The sequence below is a fragment of the Ahaetulla prasina genome, chromosome 3, assembly GCF_028640845.1.
Source record: "Ahaetulla prasina isolate Xishuangbanna chromosome 3, ASM2864084v1, whole genome shotgun sequence".
Classification (NCBI taxonomy): Eukaryota; Metazoa; Chordata; class Lepidosauria; order Squamata; family Colubridae; genus Ahaetulla; species Ahaetulla prasina.
The window spans coordinates 65,176,625-65,194,112 of NC_080541.1; the positions used below are offsets into that span (position 1 = coordinate 65,176,625).

General features: G+C 39.5%; 1 protein-coding gene across 2 annotated transcripts in view; it reads right to left on the reverse strand.

Annotated features, from left to right (window-relative positions):
* Positions 1-17,488, reverse strand: part of LOC131194873 (cadherin-19-like) — a 93,594-nt gene that overhangs the window by 44,284 nt on the left and 31,822 nt on the right. Inside the window, exons 1-2 of one of the 2 annotated variants that reach the window (XM_058176426.1) lie at positions 12,388-12,503; positions 8,832-8,928 (exon numbers count right to left, since the gene is read on the reverse strand). In XM_058176426.1, the coding sequence (XP_058032409.1) occupies positions 8,832-8,844 (13 nt within the window). In that variant the 5' untranslated portion in view covers positions 8,845-8,928; positions 12,388-12,503. Of the gene's footprint in view, positions 1-8,831; positions 8,929-12,387; positions 12,708-17,488 lie in introns of those variants that run through there. The other variant, XM_058176425.1, reaches the window with a different exon arrangement.

Consider the following 17,488-nt stretch of genomic DNA (forward strand, 5'->3'; position numbering starts at 1 on the left):
GCCGGAGAAGACGCCTAGAGAGTTCCTGGAGGTCTAGCCGTTCGGAAGCTGATCGGACACTAGTGAAGTCCTATACTAGGACTTACCTAGTGGCATTGAGGGAAGCGAGGCGAGCTACGCCTCCTCCCTCATTGCATCGGCAGATAACCGCCCGGCCGCCCTGTTTGGTGACTCGCTCCCTCCTTCATCAGGGGAGCGGGATGACCCGCTGCAGGACGGGCTGAGGAGTTTAACGGTTATCTATACGATAAAATCGTTCAGCTTCGGGATGGTCTGGACCAAGATTGCGGTGATGCGGGTGAGACGCTCGAGGGTGGTCTTGGCGACATTATTTGGGATGAGTTTGACCCTGTGGCTCCCGAGGACATGGACAGGTTGCTGGGTAGGTTGAATGCCACCACGTGTTTACTGGACCCGTGCCCCTCCTGGCTGGTGCTGGCCACTCGGGAGGTGACACGAGGCTGGCTCCAGGCGATTACGATCGCTTCTTTGGTGGAGGGTGTCTTCCCGGCCGCCTTGAAAGAGGCGGTGGTGAGGCCCCTCCTTAAGAAGCCTTCCCTGGATCCGGCTGTTTTAGGTAATTATCGTCCGGTCTCCAACCTTTGCTTTGCGGCGAAGGTTGTAGAGAGTATGGTGGCATCTCAGCTTCCCTTGCACCTGGATGAAACTGTCTATCCAGACCCGTTCCAGTCCGGTTTCCGACCCGGTTACAGCACGGAGACGGCTTTGGTCGCGTTGGTAGATGATCTCTGGAGGGCCAGGGATAGGGGTTGTTCCTCTGCCCTGGTCCTATTAGACCTCTCAGCGGCTTTCGATACCATCGACCATGGTATCCTGCTGCGCCGGTTGGGGGGATTGGGAGTGGGAGGCACCGTTTACCGGTGGTTCTCCTCCTATCTCTCCGACCGGTCGCAGTCGGTGTTGACAGGGGGGCAGAGGTCGTCCCCGAGGCGCCTCACTTGTGGGTGCCGCGGGGTCGATTCTCTCGCCTTCTGTTTAACATCTACATGAAACCGCTGGGTGAGATCATCAGTGGTTTCGGTGTGAAGTATCAGCTGTATGCGGATGATACTCAGCTGTACTTTTCTACACCGAACCACCCCGGTGTCTGGAGGCCGTACGGGTCTGGATGGGGAGAAACAGGCTCAAGCTCAATCCCGCCAAGACAGAGTGGCTGTGGATGCCGGCATCCCGGTACAGTCAGCTAAATCCGCGGCTGAACATCGGTGGCGAGTCATTGGCCCCGATGGAGAGGGTCCGCAACTTAGGCGTCCTCCTGGATGAACGGCTGTCTCTAGAAGAGCATTTGACGGCCGTCCCCAGGAGAGCGTTCTACCAGGTTCGCCTGGTACGCCAGTTGCGCCCCTTTCTGGACCGGGATGCCCTATCCACGGTTACTCACGCACTCGTGACGTCTCGCCTGGATTACTGCAATGCTCTCTACATGGGGCTCCCCTTGAGGGGCATCCGGAGGCTACAGTTAGTCAGAATGCAGCTGCGCTGGTGATAGATGGAGCCCTCGTGGCTCCCATATGACACCTATCCTCGCAGACTGCACTGGCTTCCTGTGGCCTTCCGGGTGCGCTTCAAGGTTTTGGTGTCCACCTTTAAAGCGCTCCATGGCATTGGGCCGGGTTATTTACGGGACCGCCTACTGCGACCGAATACCTCCCACCGTCCCGTGTGCTCTCACAGAGAGGGTCTCCTCAGGGTGCCGTCAGCGAGGCAATGTCGTCTGGCGACACCCAGGGGAAGGGCCTTCTCTGTGGGGGCTCCCACCCTCTGGAACGATCTACCCCCCGGACTTCGTCAGCTTTCGGACCTTCGGACCTTCCGCCGCGGGCTTAAAACATACTTATTTAATTGTGCAGGACTGAGCTAGATTTTAAATTTTGGGTTTTAAATTGGGTTTTATTTCTATTTTTAATTGGACGGGCTTTAGAATAAGTTTTTTAAATGTTTTATATTGTATTTATATTCTATTTATCTGTTTTTAGTGCCTGTAAACCGCCCTGAGTCCCTTGGGAGATAGGGCGGTATATAAATACGATTAAATAAATAAATAAATAAATAATAAATAAATGTGAGCTGCTCTATTCTTTTAATTTTCCAGTTGCAGTAGAGTGAAAAGATAATAATAAAAGATTCTGGTCAGGAAGAAAAAAAAAGCAATTGCAATGTATCAATTCCTAATTTAATGCCTATGGTATGGCTTGAAAGAAAGAAACTCCAAACAAGTAATGCAGCTTTGATCCTCAACAGGATTCTGATAGCTTTTCATATCCTTGAGGTCTGGAATGAACATTTTCTACTGAAGGACAGATACTACAATCCATCTACTGAAGACAATTTCATCTCTACTTGGGAATTGTCTGTCTTCTGGATCTAAATCTGATACTATCCCAAGGGCCTTTGGGGAGATTACACCCATGAGAAAATATTCCCAAGCATTCTCTCTCATTCTTTCTCAGATTGTTATGAGAAAAACTCATATCCAACTCATTTCTCACCCAGGTTTTAAATTTAAATACAAATCAACCTCCCTGTCAGGCGAAAGAAAACCTAAAACATTTGCTAAGGCTTGGAGTATCACATTATTCCATCTGTTACTGGATGTTTTTCCTATAAATTCGTCCGGAGACCCCCAAAGGATTTTTATTTTCTGGTTAGAAAACTAAGATATTATCTGTAAAAAAAGGTTGATAGGGAAAGTGATTGCTGTTAAACCATTAGAAAATCCCAAAGCATTCTTTAAAATAACAACTTCCATAACGTGCTAGAGACAATCCATGCTACAGAGCCCACATTGCTTACATTCTGGGCTTAATTTAAAATGTTTAACCCATAAAGCCCTTTATGATTTGATTAGAATAAAATAGACTAACAGAGTTGAAAGGGACCTTGGAGGTCTTCTAGTCCAACCCCCTGCTTAGGCAGGAAACCCTACACCATTTCTGACAAATGGTTATCCAACTTCTTAAAAACATTCAGTGTTGGAGCATTCACAACTTCTGGAAGTAAGTTGTTCCACTGATTAATTGTTCTGTCAGGAAATTTCTCCTTAATTCTAAGTTGTTTATTTTTATTATTTTATTATTATTATTTATTTGATTTTTATACCGCCCTTCTCCCGAAGGACTCAGGGCGGTGTACAGGCAAAAATAAAACAGATAATACAATATACAATTTAAAAAACATTTTCTTTCCTTGATTAGTTTCCACCCATTAGTTCTTGTCCTACCCTCAGGTGCTTTGGAGAATAGCTTAACTCCCTCTTCTTTGTGGCAGCCCCTGAGATATTGGAACACTGCTATCACATCTCCCCTAGTCCTTCTTTTCATTAAACTAGTTCCTGCAACCGTTCTTCATGTTTTAGCCTCCAGTCCCCTAATCATCTTTGTTGCTTTTCTCTACACTCTTTCTAGTGTCTCAATCTCTTTTTTACATCTTGACAACCAAAACTGAATGCAGTATTCCAAGTGTGGCCTTACCAAGGCATTATAAAGTGGTATTAACACTTCACGTGATGTTGATTCTATCCCTCTGTTGATGCAGCCTAGAACTGTGTTGGCTTTTTTGGCAGCTGCTGCACACTGCTGGCTCATATTTAAATGGTTGTCTACTAGGACTCCAAAATTTTGGCAATAGATTATCTTCAGGATCATTTTAGTAATAATAATAGCACTCATTCTTCTGTGCCACTCCATAATGCTTTACAGCGCTCTCTGAGCGGTTTACAATGTGATCATTTCAAAAGTATCTTAAGACCCGCCTATATCAGCAGGCCTGCCATTCCCGGGGATGGGTGAACTCTTGAGGGGGGCCCCCATCCCTCCACGTATTTTTTTTTCATATTTTAGTTAACTTTTAGTTTTTAATGCTTTTAAAATAATCATTATTATATAATAGTTTTAGGTAATTATTGTTTGATGTGTTTAATGTTTTATTGGACTGTTGCGTACTGCCCAGAGTCATTTTCATGAGATGGGTGCCATATAAATTTGATTAGAAATAAATAAAATGAACAACTGAAAAATGGACACGAGTTTCTGGACTGTAAACTGTCCAGAGTTACCTTGAGGCAAGATGGGCAGCCAATAAATTTTACAAATACATACATACATACATAGTTGACTACTGGGGTTGCTTATGTTTTATATATGCATATGTTTCTAATTTTAACGTAACTATTAATGTTTTAATGGATTGATTGGGTACCATCAAGTCACCGTTGACTCTTAAAAACCACATATGTAGATTTTCTCCATAACAACCTTTCTTTAACCTGATCTTCTTCCAATTGTGTACTCATAGCTACTGTAACTGAATCCATCCACTTTGCTGTCCTTTTTCACTTTCCTTCTGCCTTTCCCAATATTAAAGCCTTCTTCAGAGGACTAGGTCTTCCCATAACATTTAGTTCATAGGATAATTTGAGCCTGATCATTTGTATTTTGAGTGAGAACTCTGGGTTGATTAATTCAGTGATTTATTTGTTTGTTTTGTTGGCTGTCCATAGTATTCTCAGGAGTCATCACCAACATCAAAATCCAAAAGTATCAATACTCTTCTTATCTTGCTTCTTCAAAGTCCAACTTTCGTTTCCACAGAATATCATACGGAACACCATGGCTTGCATGACTCTTACCTTTGCAGATATACACATATCACAGCATTTTCTGAGTTCTTTATGGCTGCTCTACTAAGTGCTGGTCTGCACTACATTTATTGTATGCCTTTTCCTTTACTGTTGAATGTTTTGTTACTATGTATCTCATGAGTTGCACTTTTTTATTTTTATTTATTTATTTTTGTCACACAGCATATATAAGCATAAGCATGAAATGATTATACAATATATAAGCATATATCTGAGTATGAGTATGTAATAACTATATTAATTGGATATAATGAAAGGAAACAATAGGACAGGAATGGTAGGCACGATTGTGCTCTTATGCACGCCCCTTACAGACCTCTTAGGAATGGAGTGAGGTCAATAGTAGATAGTTTTTGGTTGAAGCTTTGGGGATTTTGGGAAGAGACCACAGAGTCAGGTAGTGTATTCCAAGCATTAACAACTCTGTTACTGAACTCATATTTTCTGCAATCAAGATTGGAGCCGTTAACATTAAGCTTAAATCTATTGTGTGCTTGTGTATTGTTGCAATTGAAGCTGAAGTAGTCTTTGACAGGAAGGACATTGTAATAGATGATTCTATGAGTTAAATTCAGGTCATGTCGAAGGCAGTGTAGTTCTAAATTTTCTAAACCCAGGATTTCAAGTCTGGTGGAATAAGGTATTTTGTTGTATTCGGAGGAGTGGAGTACTCTTCTTGTAAAATATTTCTGGACACATTCAATTGTATTGATGTCAGGAATGTGGTATGGGTTCCAAACAGTCGAGCTGTGTTTAAGAATTGGTCTAGCAAATGTTTTATATGCTCTGGTTAGTAGTGTAGTGTTTTTGGAGAAGAAGCTACGCAAGATTAGGTTTACAACTTTTAAGGCCTTTTTTGTGATGTAGTTACAGTGGGCTTTGGCACTTAGGTCATTTGATATGAAAACTGCAAGATCTTTAACAGGGTGGGGGTCATCAGTAAGGTAATGTCCATCAAACTTGTACTTAGTGTTTAGGTTCTTTTTTCCAATATGTAAGACTGAGCATTTGCTGGTTGAGATTCGGAGTTCCCAAGTTTTAGACCATTCAGATAAGAAGTCCAGGTCTTTTTGGAGGATAGCTGTGTTGTTGGTGGTGTTAAATAGTTTGACATCGAGAATCTTGGGATTCTTTCAGGATTGCAGCAGGATATAAATGTAATAATAAAAATAAACAAATGTCATGCTAGATGTGTGGCATTTTATTAGAAGTACAATGTAAACTCTTGATTCAGCTTCAATCACTGGGATACCTAGTTAATTAGTGATGTTAATTGGAGGATGCACTCCAATTTGATGAAGCTTTAATTGAAATGTGCCAGTGAATGGCACTCTAGATTGAAATATTTTTCTCCCTCTTCAAAGCATTAGATCAGTAGAGGCACACTGCCTCATGCTAGATGCAAGGAGCTTCTATCTGTCCTTTACATATGCAGGCCCCTGCTGAAGGAAAGCAGCCAGCTGAATTGTGGTCATGTCAGCTTTATGAGACCCAGTGACTTGATTTTGCAAGTCAGTGTACCATCATGAATTAAATCATTTTAACAGTTGAGATAGTTGCTGAAAATAGAATGGAGGTGCCTCTGAAGAGATCATTAAAAATAAGTGTTTTTTCAAGCTTCCCTGTAATTCTGAGGGTGGGGTGGGGCAGAGTGGAATCTTCTGCAGCTTTAACAGCTGCATGTTTTTTAAATGAGTGGACTTCTTAAAGCAGCCACATATTTTTTTTCAATTTGAGAACTTGTGACTGTTTTGTGACAGAGAGGTGTCACATTCATGCCGTGTTTTTCCTAATCAATGTCTAAACATTTGAAAGCATTATTAAAAACACTAAATATGAATATCATGGAAGCTAAAAGAGAGTTATTGGGAAAAAATTAAAAATACTTTTTAAATAATATTTCTACTCCACCAAAATGCCTAATACATATGGTGCATTCTAAACATGCTCATATATGTGTTTGTTGACATTTCAGCTACATGAACTATGTTTTGGGAAAATGCCTAAGGGAATACTATACCATTCCATTTGCAAAAGACATCATTTACTGTTATGGTTTCCTTGAGTTGAATGAAATTTATATGGAGGAGGAGGAAACTGCCAGATAGTGTGCTGAATCTTGAAACAAATGTCCATTCATAATTTCATATTAGCATATTGAATCCTGAACAATTTTGCCCACCTTTGACTGATATGCCAGTTGTAGCCCTTTTTGTAACCAGAGATCCTTCTGATGATGATCTATGGTTTGATCACCTCTAGGTTAGACTACTACAACACAATCTTTTGGGCTACCATTGAAGACCACTCAGAAACTACAGTGCCAAAACAATAGCAGCGTAACACCTTTGCTATTTGTGGTTGCCAATTGGTACTTAGTTAAAAATGCTGGAGATCCCATGCCTTGTTCCTGAACTACCTTTGAGACTGTTTCTTCCAAGAAAAATCTCCCTGTCCTTTTGTTATTTTTGAGAAGAGATGCTTCTGGTTCCATTCCTGGATGAGGTTACTTTTTCCCCAATTAATTAAATTAATTTCAAAAAAAAGTCTATTGTAATTTTTTCTTGGCATAGAAATCTGAGCAATAAATAAATTAACATCTCCTGGAACTAAATTAACACAAGAGCTACCAACAGATTTAAACTCAATGTCAACCGCTCCAGTTTAGATTGCAGAAAACACGATTTCTGTAACAGAATTATATATGCTTGGAATGCATTACCTGACTCTGTGGTTTCTTCTCATAACCCCAAAAGCTTTACTAAAAATCTATCCACGGTTGACCTCACCACTTTCCTAAGAGGACTCTAAGGGGCATGCATAAGAGCACAAACGTGCCTACCGTTCCTGTGCTATTGTTTCTTCCCCTATATATATATATATATGTTTATAGTACCTTGTTTCTCCTCATATATATGTTTATATATTATATAATCCTTTATGCAATGCTTGTATATATTGTTACGACAAATAAATAAATAAAATAAAATAAAATAAAACTAAATAGATTATATGTGCTGTAGGTGTAACAGCATCTGAAAAAGAACTGAAATGAATTGGAATGCACTTTAGGTATAAGATGCGGCTTTTCATTCTTCTTCCTCTTCATTACAGCATCAATTATCTTGACAATTGTCAGAAACTGAGTGATTTATACTGGATCAAGACCTCATAAAACTGCCCAGATATATCTGCAGTACCCAAATACCATGCCAATTCTAGGAAGCAAAAATTAAACAGAGAGAAGACACAGTCAGAAAGATGGAGCTGTAAGTTGAATCCAGTGCAAATTGGAAAGGCAGCAACAACAACTGCAACTCTCATCCAAATTACTACTATGTGTCTTATGCCATTTTCAGCAAGACTCCTCAAGCTAGATGAAATAGACTAGATTTTTAAACTCTATATTCTTATCAGTAGTGGGTTGCTCCCGGTTCAGTCCAGTTCTTGAGAACTGGTAGTAAAACTGGGGGTAGGATCCATCCACCACCTGGATGTCGTCATAGATGATCTGTGCATGCACAGAAGCTCAGCGCATGCGCAAGCAAAGCAATCGCGTGCATGTGATCCTGTTGCAAACTGGCAGTAAAGGTAAATAGAAGCCACCCCTGATTCTTATCAATACTAGTACAACTAAATAAACCAGATTACAAGTCTCTAAAGAGTACAAGCCTCTAAAACTGTAACTTTTTCAGGCCCAGGGTATCAGAAAATATAGGGTTTTCTGGATTCAAGCCCTGGGAATTTAAGTTAAAGGGTTTTCTTTGGGGAGGGAGGTTGTTGGGGGAGGAGATCCTAGAAGGCCACTCACTCACTCGTTCTTATTGGACCAAATCAGCAAAGGGTACTCTTGATTGCTTATTTTAAAGAGGCAGAAATCTCCAGAAAGTAGAAGTCCAAAAACGATGTGTCCAGAAAATCCAACCTCAGGGTATAATGGGATGTACAGGACCTTTATGTACACTGAGAGCATATGCACCAAGACAAATTCCTTGTGTGTCCAATCAGACTTGGCCAATAAAAAATTCTATTCTATTCTATTTAAAATAATGAATCCTTGTAAAGTCTGGATACTTGGGGAGGGGGGAACACATTCCTGTAGCAACTGCAATAGTTATTTTATCAGTACCCAAACAGCATCAACAAAAGAGCTAAGTACAAAATGCCATACCTTCTGGAGACATTTCAGGAACTGTAGCTTCATAAGGCCCATCCAAGAATTGTGGACCATTCAGAGAATTATCTTGCTTGTCTAAGTCAGACTTCAGCTGGGGAACAAAAGAGTAATAAGCTGATCTGCAAATATCATTCAAGTAAAGCTCGTTGTTTTCAAAATGAAGTAAAAGAAGAGAGAAAGACAGACATAATCAGCAATGCTTTTTAGGTTGAGATTCATATTAACAGCAATATTGACACACAAAATCTGGCATTTCAGTTGCAGGTGAACTGATGCATTGCTTGTCTTGCTTGCTTGTTTGTTTGTTTCCGATTCAGGAAGAAAATTCTTAAAAACAAACAGTTATAGAATATGACATTTAGGCTGACAAATATTAAAAAAATGCTAAGTCCAAGAGATGATAGGTCAGACAACAACAAACAAGAGGATCCAGGGTTTTACTGTCTCTCCCTTCTTTTTCAATATTTCCCTGAAGCCAATGGGTTAGCTTATATATCATTGATGATATCCAGTTATACATCTATGTTACTGTCTGGACAAGTGAAGCTGTTTTACTTCTGTCCCAATGCCTGGACATTGCAAACTGATACATGTTCTACTCTCACATTGCTTCTGATCTATTTCCAACAAATCTCAGAAATTCTGGACTGAAAGAACTAAATATCTCCAAACATGACCCTATAATTTAATTTTAATTTTCCATACATGGCCTCTATACATATGTCTAGCTTTGACCTTGATCCTACTTCTGGATTTTTGAAGCAGAAGAGCAAAGAACCTTCATGGATCAAACCAAAGATCTGTTTTATAGGTCTCCTCTACCTTGGGTGTTTAAAATTTATTACCAATGATTCAAGGAGGTATTGTACAGTCAACCAGACCTGGATGAATTTATTTAGCTCCCTTTTAAACATCCCAAATTGGTGGCTAATACCACATGTGATGGCAAAATACCCAACAGTTTAACCTAGTTTTGTGTAATATTGTATTTTAGAATAGAATAACAGAGTTGGAAGGGATCTGGAGGTCTTCTAGTCCAACCCCCTGCTTAAGCAGGAAACCACTTCAGACAAATGGTTATCTAATCTCTTCTTAAGAAATTCCAGTGTTGGAGCATTTACAACTTCTGGGGGCAAGTTGTTCTACTGATTCATTGTTCTAACTGTCAGAAAATTTATCTTTAATTCTAAGTTGCTTCTCTCCTTGATTAGTTTTCACCCATTGCTTCTTGTCCTACCCTCAGATGCCTTGGAGAATAGCTTGACTCCTTCTTTGTGGCAGCCCGTGAGATATTGGAACACTGCTATCATGTCACCCCTAGTCCTTCTTTCATCAGCTAGACATACCCAGTTCCAGCAACCATTCTTTATGTTTTATCCTCCAGTCCCCTAATCATCTTTGTTGCTGTTCTCTGCACTCTTTCTAGAGTCTCAACCTCTTTTTTACATTGTGGCAACCAAAACTGAATGCAATATTCCAAGTGTGGCCTTACCAAGGCATTATAAAGTGGTATTAACACTTCACATGATCTTTTCTTACATTTTGTTTCATCATGTGAAAGTTGTAACACTGTAGAAAAAGCTCTAGATTTGCATATTCTGTACAATGATTGATTTTATATATCTTCACCTTGTTTCCATTATTTTGCTTGACTCTAAGTTAAGAAGCACCCAAAGCTGTAATTTTTTCTATATCGGAGTTGTTCTATTTCCTAATAATTTTGTTGCTTTAAAAAAAAATCCTCTCTTCCCAGTCTATCATATGCTTTCTGAAGTGTAAGACCTGAAATCTATACAGCATTTGAAATGCAGTCTTATTAGAGTTGTATATTTAGAATACTTTTATTTTAGAGTTCATTTCTAATCATTCCAAGTATGGAGCTTGTCTTTTCTTGGTAGGCATACAAGTGCCATAGTGAATAATAATCACATTGCATACTGAGCTAAGTCTCCCCTCCCCTCCCAACCAGGTTGTCAGAATAAATAGAACATTGGCTTGATATGTTAGGATTAGTCTATTATTCATATTCAAAGGGAAACCATCAAGAATTGTTATAAATGAAATTCACTGAAAAAACCACTCTTCGTTTTCTACGTACACTATCCTTTATGTGGGTCAAAATAATCTGCAGTCACTTTTTTTTTTTTGGCATTCAGATTAAAAATCCACATTTGAATTTCCTTACTCTTTTGTTGATTTTTTAAAAGGCAAACCATTGGATAGTACGAGTACATTCTAAAAGGATACCACGTTTATGGATACACACATTTTAATGTATGTCTCTCTTTGCCCTTTCTGAAATAAGTCATCATTCTTCCACCATGGTTGCTTTGAAAAGCTGTGAAAAGTAATTAATGGATTTTGAGTACTTCACCCTTTGGGCCCAATTAAATTTTAGCGCCAGTTAATTAGTGGTTAAACTTTTTGCCATTCATTCAACTTGAAAGTTGCCTTATAGAAAAGGTTGCAAGATCTAAAGATCAAAAAGTAGATTTAGGTGTGTTTTTGTTTACATGCTTGGTCTTGCTTTTTCCAGCAGCAGTGGAGAAGGACACAAAAGACGAGAGGAGGAGCAAAAGAGGAGAAGAGGAGGAAGAATTTGGAGTAAAAATTAGTAAATGTGCAACCAGAGTCTATATTTTAAGAAGGATAAAAAATAATTGCTCCTTGTGGCAAAGCCACATTAAAGTAATGAACCATGCAGGGCCCTAGAGCTGTCTTACTGGTAAAAGGATTTAGTATTAATCTGCTTCATTAAAAATTAATGATGAGTAAATTAGCCACTACTTAACATAATAAAATATCCAGCTAAAATACTGGTAATTCACTCCTTGTGCTATGTGTCTACTCCAATGAAGAACCAAAACTGAACAACAATGGTAACAAGGATCAAAATCAATGGCCAGATGTTGATAATGAATTAGCTTTTTTATTTTTGGAAGACAAATAGGGTTGGTCAGTTCCATAAATTTGTCTTTCTGGCCAGGAATACTAACACTTGAAGTAGATTTTCCAAGACATCTACTAGTGGTATTGGAGCTCACGTTCCCAAAATTGCTGATGGTCTATAATTCAAGAGAAGCCCAAAAACCACAAGGGACTGGCAGCAATGAGAAAATGCCAGTAACCGGTTGGTGAATCTCTACAGAAGGATAGCACCTTTTAATTTTTTTAAAAAAAAAATCAAAATATAAATAGTAAAACTATTACTACCTCATGGATATTCAGTCATGCAGGAATTGTGCTCTTGCTAGTCAGGTGATATCACTGACAGTATCACTCAACGTGATATTGTCAGTGTTACATAATCTAATTAGTTTTGCTGCCTGATGTCCCACTCTACCAGATTCCTGGCCAAATCTAGGTTCTATACAGAGAAGCTCTATGCCCAAATGAAAGCAGATACAGAACTTCTCCTGATTCATTTAAATGAGAACCTTTAGGAAAGTAGTAGCGAATGCTTCTGTGCTTCTATGTTTTTTACAGATCATTGTATATTGCTTCATATACAGTATAACACAAGAAAGTTTCAAGAAAAATTCTTTCTCACCAGACCGGATTAAAGGAAAGCTTAGTCAAGCAGCCAGATACCAATCAACACTTCAGTCTCTTGCTAATCTTCTTTCAGAAGAGTTACCATACCTGGCCTGCTTTCAAAGGAAGTGTTGACATCATTTCTTCCTGTGCAACCGGCAAGCTCCGAACATGGCTATGTTTCACACTCTGAGATCTCATCAAATCTTGTTCCATGTCCTTAGTATTACAATTGTGCATGCAGGGAAGACATGGCCCCACGTGAACGAAGGTCAAAGCAAAATAAATCCATTTCTGGCAATACATGCTGATAATTCCTTTTCAATCAATATGCATCTGTGGAAGGAAAGAAAGAAAGAAAAAGTAACTCTTGGAGCAGAAACCTTGTTTCTGTGTCAAAGGGATGAAAACCACCTTTTTAAAAAAAGTATCTTTGATTGCATGTTTGTTTTTCAGAAACATGTAAACCCACAAACAGGATAGAGACAGGAAAATCATCTTTATCACCACTGACCAACTAAGCGTCAAGATTGTTATGGAACCTAACAACAATTCTAAAAAAAATATTACCCATACGGTATAAGCACCTAAAGGAGAAAACAACAAGTTTTTTTTTCTTTTTCTTTTCTTTCTTTTCTTTCTTTTCAATTTTAATCAGCCCTACAATAGAGTATATGAACTTGTAGCTCTTGTTTGTTTTCTCTTAGCAAAAGATTTTCTAGCCTCCGTAACTTTAAAATGCATGGATTCCCAACTCCAAACGTTCTGTCTTGGTAATTCTCAAACTTGAAATCTATACTTCTTAAAATTGCAAAAGTTGAGAAACAGTATCCTAGCAGGACTTCCAGGGAAACAATGGCAGACTGAAGATAGCTCTGTAGTGAATGGAGCTGACAGTGTCAGCGAAGAGATGAGTCGGAAAATGGCTTGGCTCCTTGAACTCTCTGGATAGAGAAATGGACCAGACTTCTCACAGGTGTTCCTTACAAAAATCCCCACAAAAAGATCATTAAAAGAATGGCTTCCAGTGAGTTTCAGAGTTCTGGGATCTATGAGAAAATCACCTTCTTTAAGCTGTAGTTTAGCTCCATCAAATGGACGCTGGGTTTGCACACTTGCTCACCTAATCAATTGTGGAAATGGCTTGTTAACTACTTTTTAGATATTAAGAACCTTCAGAAAGACAGGTTTCATTACACCATGTTATTCTCCTTCAATCCTCAGTGAACGAAGTTTCATGTAATTTTAAGAACGTAACAAAAAATATTTTATTTTGATATAAAAAAACAAAAGGAGGAGAAAAAAGTTGGGTTTGGAAAGTTGCAAATAGAAATAAGACTTTGAAACTAATTATGAAACTCCTTCCTGTAGGTTATTTAACATCTCGTTAAAATATATGAGGATTTTGAATTTAATTGCAAGAAATCTTTCCATGGGAAAATGTTGTGGATTAGGAAGGAAAAAAAATGATAAGAGGAGACCTGAAGGCTGATTACCAGAGGTAACCAGAAAGAATTAAAAATTACAATTAATTAAAGAAGTAGTATATTGATACAGAATGGGGAAAAGTATTTTAACTTTGGAAGAATTCAAGACTATTTGGCAACAATGTACTTAGAACTTTCTTTAAAGACCGTCTGCTACTATAAAAGTGTCTTTAGAAGAAAAGATGGATGACAATATATCTGAGAATCAGGCTGTTTTGGATAAGGATTTAAAAACAACAGACTACAGGAATGATATGGACAAAGATGCTACACAGGACTTACAAATGAAACCAGGTGATGTTTTAATAGCTACAAGGGACAAAAAGATATTAAAGTAGAGCAGGGGTGTCAAACTTGTGGCCCACAGGCCGGATGCATCACATGCTGGCCACGCCCACACCGGTTTAGCGAAGGGGAAAAAGACACAATACATCATATGACCACAACGTGATGCCATGAATTTACACCCCTGAAGTAGAGGAATGCCTTGGATATGTGGATTTCAACTCAGAAGAGTGACTCGGACATTTTTTCTTTTTTTACGTTCGACTTACAGAAGAAATAGAATAGAATAGAATAGAATAGAATAGAATTTTTTATTGGCCAAGTGTGATTGAACACACAAGGAATTTGTCTTGGTGCATATGCTCTCAGTGTACATAAAAGAAAAGATACGTTCATCAAGGTACAACATTTACAACACAATTGATGGTCAATATATCAATATAAATCATAAGGATTGCCAGCAACAAGTTACAGTCATACAGTCATAAGTGGAAAGAGATTGGTGATGGGAACTATGAAACGATTAATAGTAGTGCAGATTCAGTAAATAGTCTGACAGTGTTGAGGGAATTATTTGTTTAGCAGAGTGATGGCCTTCGGGAAAAAACTGTTCTTGTGTCTAGTTGTTCTGGTGTGCAGTGCTCTATAGCGTCGTTTTGAGGGTAGGAGTTGAAACAGTTTATGTCCAGGATGTGAGGGATCTGCAAATATTTTCACGGCCCTCTTCTTGATTCGTGCTGTATACAGGTCGTCAATGGAAGGCAAGTTGGTAGCAATTGTTTTTTCTGCAGTTCTAATTATCCTCTGAAGTCTGTGTTTTTCTTGTTGGGTTGCAGAACCGAACCAGACAGTTATAGAGGTGCAAATGACAGACTCAATAATTCCTCTGTAGAATTGGATCAGCAGCTCCTTGGGCAGTTTGAGCTTACTGAGTTGGCGCAGAAAGAACATTCTTTGTTGTCCTTTTTTAATGATGTTTTTGATGTTAGCTGTCCAATTGAGATCTTGCGATATGACAGAACCCAGAAATTTGAAGATTTCTACTGTTGATACTGTGTTGTCAAGTATTGTGAGAATAGAATAGAATAGAATAGAATAGAATAGAATAGAATAGAATAGAATAGAATAGAATAGAATAGAATTTTTTATTGGCCAAGTGTGATTGGACACACAAGGAATTTGTTACAATTGTAAAAGAATTCCAGAAAAAATAAAAACCAACCAACCAGCTTTTGGGACATTAATTGAAACGAATAACCATCAAGACTTTTAAAAGCAAAAAAGAAAGATTATTGGCTCATTCAATCAGAAGAAATATATATTTCTAATATATAATAGATTTTAATAGATTTTAATGGGTTTTACTTCATGAAGATGAATCATAAGGCTTTAAACGTTTATTTATATGTGTTATCATTAATGTATGAAATTAGGCATTTTATAAAATGCCTAGGCAATCTATAGAATGCCAAAATGGGTCATCAAAATATGAAACACTTAATATTTCACATATTTCCTAGACATTGTATGTGATATTGAAAGGCAGCCTAGCAAAGTATAAAGTACTTCCACAGAAATGATATTCTAATCTTTCTTGTTGCAACAGGTAGGTCAATATTAGTCTTTTTCTCTTGTTTTTTTTGTAAGAAAATCCTGTACTTTATTTTGCATTTCTTCTTTCATTTTCATATACAACTTTTCAGTAAAGGGTTAGGTTAAGCTTTAATGTTTGAGTGCATACAAAACTATCACATTCACTTTATTAAAACTATGTTCTAGATTAGCTAACACATTTACATGTTAAAAATAAAGAATCATGGTTAAGGAGCTTACAACCCTTCCCTTAAGAGAATTTTCTCTAGTAGCAATAGAATGTTGCTATAGTTTGGGAAAGGACTTCTAAATGCTTAAATCATAATTTAAAAAGTAACTTTCTCCATCTATCCCACTGCTTGGATCCTAGGCCTAAGCTAAAACCAAGAAATTTTTTACAAAAATGCATATTCTAATAAAAATATCTAGATTTTTTTTTAAAAAAAATGTATTTTTTTATTTTTAAAAAGACCACTCTATAACAATATTTCTTTACCAATGTGAACGACTGTGCATTCAGCTTACACAATAAAAGTTAAATCACCAAAATAATGGACAAAAGTGAGTTTTTGAAAAATAAATACATCTAAAGGACAATTTTCTGAATAAAGGGCTGTCTATCAAAAGATGCATGGAGGCCCAGACCCTTATAAAAAATTCTAGCCTCTAAACTCTGCAACTAACACATCCAGAGTTTTATATACAACAATAGAAACCAGTTTCATAATTCAATTTCCCTTGCACCTGGATGAAACTGTCTATCTAGACCCGTTCCAGTCCGGTTTTCGGCCCGGTTACAGCACGGAGACGGCTTTGGTCGCGTTGGTGGATGATCTCTGGAGGGCCAGGGATAGGGGTTGCTCCTCTGCCCTGGTCCTATTAGACCTCTCAGCGGCTTCCGATCCCATCGACCATGGTACCCTGCTGCGCCGGTTGGAGGGATTGGGAGTGGGAGGCACCGTTTATCGGTGGTCCTCCTCCTATCTCTCCGACCGGCCGCAGTCGGTGTTGACGGGGGGGCAGAGGTCGGCCCCGAGGCGCCTCACTTGTGGGGTGCCGCAGGGGTCGATCCTCTCGCCCCTCCTGTTCAACATCTACATGAAGCCGCTGGGTGAGATCATCAGTGGTTTCGTGTGAAGTACCAGCTGTATGCGGATGACACCCAGCTGTATTTTTCACACCGACCACCCCAACGAAGCTTTCAAGTGCTGTCCCGGTGCCTGGAGGCCGACGGGTCTGGATGGGGAGAAATAGGCTCAAGCTCAATCCCTCCAAGACAGAGTGGCTGTGGATGCGGCATCCCGGTACAGTCAGCTAAATCCGCGGCTGACCATCGGTGGCGAGTCATTGGCCCCGATGGAAAGGGTCCGCAGCTTAGGCGCCCTCCTGGATGAACGGCTGTCTCTAGAAGATCATTTGACGGCCGTCTCCAGGGAGCGTTCTACCAGGTTCGCCTGGTACGCCAGTTGCGCCTTTCTGGACCGGGATGCCCTATGCACGGTCACTCACGCACTCGTGACGTCGCGCCTGGATTACTGCAATGCTCTCTACATGGGGCTCCCTTGAAGGGCATCCGGAGGCTGCAGTTAGTCCAGAATGCGGCTGCTGGTGATAGATGGAGCCCCGCGGCTCCCGTATAACACCCATCCTGCGCAGGCTGCACTGGCTACCTGTGGCTTTCCGGGTGCGCTTCAAGGTGCTGGTGACCACCTTTAAAGCGCTCCATGGCATTGGGCCGGGCTACCTACGGGA